Below are 7,106 nucleotides of genomic sequence, written 5' to 3' on the forward strand. Positions count from 1 at the left end.
CTCTTTCCCAGATCCTGGTCACCCAGTCCCAGGGCAGCTCAGCAACTGTGGCTCCTCCCAAGTTTGAGGAGCCCTCATGCAAGGAGACGACTGTGTGTGCGGCAGATGTGTACGAGGTTGGGCCCAGACCGGCTGGGGTAAGCGAAGAGCAAAGCAGAGGTTTCCCGACTCCATACCTGAGAGTGCCTGTGACATTACCTGAAAGAAAAGGCACTTCCCTGTCATCAGAGAGTGTCTTGAGCCTGGAGGGGAGTTCATCAACAGTGGGGGGAAGCAAACGTGTCCTTTCACCAGCTGGCAGCCTTGAACTTACCATGGAAACCCAGCAGCAAAAAAGAGTAAAGGAAGAGGAGGCTTCCAAGGCAGATGAAAAACTCGAGCTGGTGAAACCGTGCAGTGTGGTGCTTAGCAGCACCGAGGATAGCAGGAGACTAGAGAAGTCCCACTTGGGCAGCCAGGGCCAGGGCAGGAGGGAAGTAGAAACACTGTCCAGCCTGTCCTCAGATCCATCCGACCCAAAGGAAATTCCTCCCCTTCCTCAGCCCTCATTGCCCCGTGTGACAACCCCGGGCTCAGAGGCTATGAAGGAATATGCCCAGCCGTCTGGTAAACCTCACCGAAGAGGGTTGCTCCCACTGAGTGTGAAGAAAGAAGATTCCAAGGAACAACCTGACCTCCCTCCACTGGCACCTCTCAGCTCACAGCCTCTGTCAGAAACGTCCCCCAGGCCAGCCAAGTTGCAAGAAGGTACGGACTCAAAGAAGGTACTGCAGTTCCCCAGCCTCCACACGACCACTAATGTCAGTTGGTGCTATTTAAACTACATTAAGCCAAATCACATCCAGCATGCAGATAGGAGGTCCTCTGTTTACGCTGGTTGGTGCATAAGTTTGTACAACCCCAACCTTCCGGGGGTTTCCACTAAAGCTGCTTTGTCCCTCCTGAGGTCTAAGCAGAAGGTGAGCAAAGAGACATACACCATGGCCACAGCTCCGCATCCTGAGACAGGAAGGCTTGTGCCATCCAGCTCCCGCAAGCCCCGCATGACAGAGGTGAGTTCAGCCTTGTTTTTCTTCTCCCCACTGATTTTAAAAGTCTTTGCTGAGCTTTTAAAGCCACATTCTCCTCACGTTCCATTTGCAAAACGAGAGCCAACTGAGTGGGCAGATTTCCTCTCTGTCAGCTGTGACTGATCACCTTATTTATTGGGTTTCTTTGTCAGTGTCCCTCATACCATTGGACTAGATACATTTCAATAAAGTGAGCTTTAAAGTGATCCACTTTCCCATTAGCTTCTATTGAAAAATCAAAGACACAATCTCAGCCAAAAGACAGATGGAAAACTGCCACTCCAACATACATTTCTCCCTTATCTGGTTAGTCTTTTCCTATTCTTCACATCTACTATTTCTGTTCTCTGGTGCCACTTGAAATCTTCCCACTGTCAGAGAGTCTAGAATTTGACGCAAATGACTCCTGAAATATCCCTTCTTTCTTTTCTGTGAGTAGGAGAGCAAATAGAGCTTGGCTGCAGTATCCCTCTTTACCAGTAGGTGGCAATGTCACAGCTTGACTCATCTACGCTGGTGGTAGCTCACAGCCCCGACCAAGGGCTCATGTTTACTCCATTGCCTCTGACTTGAGGCTGCATCAGGAGGCATAAAGTGAACTGATCCCTGCAAGTTCAGGAAGGTTGACATTTCATAATTCCAAGTTTGCTTCAGACCAGTGACACCTCCATATCCTGACAAGGCCAGCATAAGGATTTAGGCCATGATGTGCTATGCTGACTTGATATTTGTGGAATAACAGTTGGTCTTATTGGTTGAGTAGCCTCACTGTGCCAGGCGTTGCTCTGTGCCCTTGAATCCAGTTGATACTCATCTCTACCTGTGAGGTAGCAGTATCATCTTCATTCTGTAGATGAGGGAACTGAGGGTCAGAGGGTGAGAGAGGTCCAGGTCACAGGGCAAATATTTGGCAAACCCAGAATTTGAACCCAAACCTGTCTGACTCCACAGAGTCTATTTTTCTTCTTTCAATTATTTGAGGAAAGAAAACCTTAAAAGTGACTGCAAGTTTAGAGGTGTTCATTAGTGTGTCTTCAGATTCTTTGACCAAATAAGTCCCCTAAATTCCTATTGTAGATAAATGAACAAAACTATGTTCGATAACTTCTCCTATATTTGTATCCTGCTCTTTTATTGAGTGACTTTTGTGCATTGAATTTGTCCTTAGCTCTACTGGATATTCTTCACCAAACTGTTTCCCAAATCTATTCTCTAAATATCCTTGTCAGTCTACAACATCCTTAAATGAGGTTTCCGCTTTCGTCATAAACACCATGACTGATTTTCTCTCCAGTGTCTCTTACTGGCTATGGCTACTCCCAAGAAGCTGTTGTAATTATATTCACACTTAGAACTTATAGTGCACTTACTGTGTACCAGGTACTGTGCTCAGTGTTACTTTTATCCTCACAGCCACCTTGACAGGGTTCTATATCACAGTGTGATTGATAAAGAGACAAAAGCATAAAGAAGTCAGGTAACTTGCACAAGGCCCCACACACAGTAAATGTCCTGGATTCAAAACTAGATCTCACTCCAAAGTTCTTTTGGGTGCTCAGGACTGCTCCTGTGTTTTAATGATTGAACACTGAAAGGTGGTTTAAGAAAAACAAAGAGTTAATTTGGCTTAACTGGGTTTGACAATCATTTGTTCAAAATGCTGCTTTCCTAAAATGAGCTGAACCATGCACACTTTTTTCCTGGAATATTCCATTTGATTCACTGGCATGTTTCCTACCAGAAGCTCACCAGTCTGGTCCGTTAATGTAACTGCATGGCCCACTGATTGATGCCTTTCTATAATTACACCTCTCTCTGGTCTCTGCTTGCATATCTCCAGTGACTGGGCGCTCACCACCTCTTAGTACAACCCAGCCCATCTTGGGACAGTGCTTTAAGAAAGTTCCCTATTATACTGAGCTGACATTTGTCATCCCATAGCTTCCATTCCCTGTTAGTAGCTCTGAAAAGGCCCTTTGGGCTATATCAGCATTTCAAAGCTCTTCCTAACCATCTTTGTGCAGGTCTAGGCCACCCAATCAGGTTTGAGTTTGGTCACATACATTCTTTTTCCATTTTAAGCCCTGGAGAATCCCAAGCTTATACAAGAGTTCACTTTGCAGCCAGATTTCATCCCCCAGGTTTCTCCTTCCTTTTTTCTCTTTGGGAATCATTTTGACAACCACGTGCACTATTGCAAAGAGATTAAGAGCAAGGGCTTCAGTGCCAAGTTGCCCGAATTTGAATCCCACTATCTCACTTACTAATTGACCTTGGGCCAATTACTTAACCTCTCTGCACCTTGGTTTCCTCATCTATAAAATAGAGACAATAATAATACTTGGCTCATAAGACTGTAGAGGTAATTAAATGAGTTAAAATGTGCAAAGTGTATTTAGAACAGTGGTTGGCGCATTGGCACTTGATCGTCATTATCTGCAGTTATTCACATTATTATCATTAAAAGCTAAAGTGGATCCCTAGTCCCCTGCTCAGTTCCAACAGTGTTTCCTGGTAGAGTGGCTCCTGCCACCAAAACCAGCCTCCTCTAGCTTGGCCCTGACATCACAGCTGGTTGTGAGACAGAAGTCATTCATCAGCCTGGGGGAGGCCTCTTGGTCCTTCCATGGGTGGCCCAGATGGCAGGCTGAGATGGAAGTGAAAATCTGGAAATCCCTGGGTATTGCATAAAATCACCTGCCTTCTGCCAGAGCAGCAGTCCATAGCCTCACTTGGTTTCCACTCCCCATCTCCAATTCTGGAGAGATTTTTTGGGGGGTGGCGGGGGGGTCACTGAGTCATAGAAGGTGACCCTGGAATGAATCTCCAAGATGGTCTAAAATCCCCTCAGACTCTGAGGCCCAAAGAGGTGAGCTAACTCACCCAAGCGTGGCTCAGCATGCGGTGGCCTATGTGGTGCTAGAACTCAGATTCCCTGATTCCCAACCAGCTACCTTTCTGCCCAGCCCCAGCCCATCCTTGTAGGGGCAGGTGTGGTGACTGGCACAGGGACTTCTGTCCTTAGATTGTCCCAGCACCGGGAGACGGGGTTGCTCCTCCTGTGGGCTGTCAACAGTGCAGTTCCTCGTGACCTTAATGACAGTGGCATGAAGTAGGATAAGGATCTCACTGCTGGCCCCAGCCCCCAGCCCAGCATCGCTGCTCCCTATTAAAGGGTGCGCCCACCCCTGCCACCATCAGAGGATCTAGGGGACATGTTATCCAGCCAGCTCTCACCACCGAGGCCCTTATCTCTTGAAGAGAACAGCTTCCCTGAGACGCACGCCCGCCAGGCCCATGCCCGTCAGTGGGCGGCACAGCTTCTCTGTGTCCGGCTCGGGGGCGGGAGACTGGGGGGTGCTATTGGTCAGGACCTTCAGGAGACCTGCGTTCTGCTCCCAGCAATGCCCTTAACTTGCTGTGTGACCTTGACTTTCTCATCTATAAAAGAGAATTGGGCTGGTTACTCTCCAAAGGTGGAGCCCTCATTTATGTATTCAGCATTCCTCAGATGCCTTCTCTGAGGCGAGACCAAGATGAGGACCTGACCCCAGAAGCCCCTAGACTAGTGTGAAAAAGAGAGCAAACGCAGCTCTCATGGGAAGGCCTGGTCTTCCCCTGAAAAAGACCTGGTCAGAGTCCCAGTTCTGACTTCACCTCTCAGAGGATCCGTTTCCCTCCTTCTGTAAAGTGGGGCTAAGAGCACCTCTTCACTGGGTAGAGGGAGGATGAAGCGTCGGTGTGCGATGCCATCGAAGGCATCATTCCATGACCACCCGTTAACCAGCCATGATTTTGTCGTTCCTGCGGTGGGCCAGGTTCGCCTCCCTTCGCTGGTTCCCCCGGAAGGCCAGAAAGAGATAGCTGGAGTGGAGAAGGAAGAGGAGAGGCGAGGGAAGCCGGAGGAGGACGCTCCTGCCTCCAAGAGAGGGGAGCCGGCGAGGATCAAAATCTTCGAAGGAGGGTAAGAATCACCTTTGGTTTGCAATGTCTGCTCTCCATGCAGTAAGAGCTCGCGCCCGCCCGAGGGCTGGGGGTGGTGTCATCTGCGTTCAGAGGTGGTGAGCATCTCAACGGGCAGGGCTGTGCCCACAGGAGCCCTGGGCTTCCGGCCTTCCAGGAGGTGCCATCTTTGTGCGACTCGTTGACCACCTCTGTTAAGGAATGCGGGCTCCTTGGTTGGGGGTGGGGTATGCCAGGTATGTGCTGGGGACTGGAGCCGCCTGGGTCTTCCCCCAGCCCCTCTTTCCTCACATGCTGGCTGGGTTCCTAGACCCCGCATTGGGATTGATAGTGATTCTCCCAGGTCCTGTCTGGACTGCTGTTAACCTTGGTGTATGTTCCCCAAAAGTCACCTCTGTCCTGCCTAAGCAGCCACCATGGCAGGCCTGGTGTCCCACAGGGGGACTCGGGCTCTGCTGACCAGGCTGTTTACAGGGCTGATAGCGCACTGCACATACCAGCTGTGTACACCGGTCTCTGTTCTGACTGGCTGGAGTCCAGGATTCATTGGTTGGTAAATATTTAGAATAATACCCCTGCTTTTTCACCGTTGGTGCTTTGTCTTTGTAAACCTAATGATAGAAACATCTCAGAAGGCTCAACTGTGGGGCTCCCCGGGCTCCAGCAGGCTGCCTGGTTTCAGACCTGCTTTGTGGAAGTGTTGTGCAAGCTGTGTTCTTTGTGACCACGTGTGTGCTCCTTGGGACATGGGTGTCTGTACGCAGGTCCCGTGGTGTCTGTCTCAGGGTCCTGTGTCTGTGTCCCCAGTGTGATCAATGCAGCCTTCGTCCTACCCAGTCCTGAGGGATAACAGCACGGAGGAAAACCTACCTCCGAAGGAGGATGGTCCCCACGAGCCGCAGCCAACACGGAATGTTATGGGACCTACGATCCTCCAGCACCTGCAGGTGCCTAACTCACAAGGTCAAAGTGGGAGGTGCTGGATTCCTCTGTAGCGCTGGGAGAGCAGACACTACCCAGCTCCCCAAGGCCACCAGTGGGCATCCTCCGGTGGCACTGACCAGCAGGGGCTCTCAGGAGAGGGAGTGTTTGGAAACTGAACTTGGGGGTTTGGGTTGTCATAGTGACAGGGAGGGTGTCAGGGAGGGCAGACATCCTGCAGTGGCAGGGACACGACCCCCGGGGGGAGAAATATCCTTTTCAGAGTTCCAGTAACTGCTCCACTGAAACACTAGACCAGAGGTTTTTCGAAATATTTACCCTCTTTCCATCTGGGGACTGACGGGTATCCTCTTCTGCTACTTGGTTAGAGCGCCCCCGTGTGTCTCTGTGTTCTCACATCATTGGGGTCCTCCACAGGCCACATAAGACTTCATCCTGGGGTTGGTGCACCGGTCACAGTCTTCTCCCAGCAGTTTCAAGGACCATCTGTGGGGCCCCAGGGGGTGGCTGAGTGTTAGCGGCCGTGAAGGAGGGGGTTTGCTTCTGCCCTGAGAGGCAACTGTCCCCAGGCTGGAGATCTGGTTCCAGGTGGCTCCGTGCTGCCCTCTTTCCCCACCCCGGGAAGCCTGAGCCCCGAAAGGGCAGCTGGCGGGAGCCTCTCCCCACCGCAGTTAGTTCACAGCTTCAGCCACCGGAGTCTCTGCCACACGGTCTCCCTTCAGCTGAAAGGTGAAGGCCACACCTGAGTCCCCTTCTCCTCTTCCTACAGCCTAGGCAGGGGTCCTCACTGTAACCTACCCCCACCATTCCCACCCAGGTCATCACTTAATCCTACCTGCTCTGTTCAGAATCTCCCTCTCTTCCCAGGTCCAGCATCCCTGCCCCCGAGCAGCTCTCCCACTTACCTGTTCCACTCAAGACAATCCCCTCACCTCTCCAGCTCTGCTTCCCATCTGTAGAAAGGGATAATTACATACTTTGTGGATTGTCAGGGGATCCTGTTGCTGCCCCGTGTAAAGGCTGCAGTTCATGGTGCTGACAAATAGGCATCGGAGCATTTTTTCACTATTGTGTCCATCGCTTTTATCCCCTCCAGGATAACCTCACTCTGTCTGTCAGCTGCGAAGAGCG

General features: G+C 50.8%; 1 protein-coding gene across 1 annotated transcript in view; it reads left to right on the plus strand.

The window, feature by feature from the left end:
* The window catches only part of HIVEP3 (HIVEP zinc finger 3), a 57,684-nt gene that overhangs the window by 4,615 nt on the left and 45,963 nt on the right, over positions 1-7,106 (plus strand). The window contains exons 2-3 of the mRNA XM_007453856.1: positions 12-1,052; positions 4,889-5,034. Coding sequence (XP_007453918.1) covers positions 12-1,052; positions 4,889-5,034 — 1,187 coding nt within the window. The remainder of the gene's footprint in view (positions 1-11; positions 1,053-4,888; positions 5,035-7,106) is intronic.

Source organism: Lipotes vexillifer, unplaced genomic scaffold (genome assembly GCF_000442215.2).
Source record: "Lipotes vexillifer unplaced genomic scaffold, Lipotes_vexillifer_v1.1 scaffold213, whole genome shotgun sequence".
In the NCBI taxonomy this organism is placed as follows: Eukaryota; Metazoa; Chordata; class Mammalia; order Artiodactyla; family Lipotidae; genus Lipotes; species Lipotes vexillifer.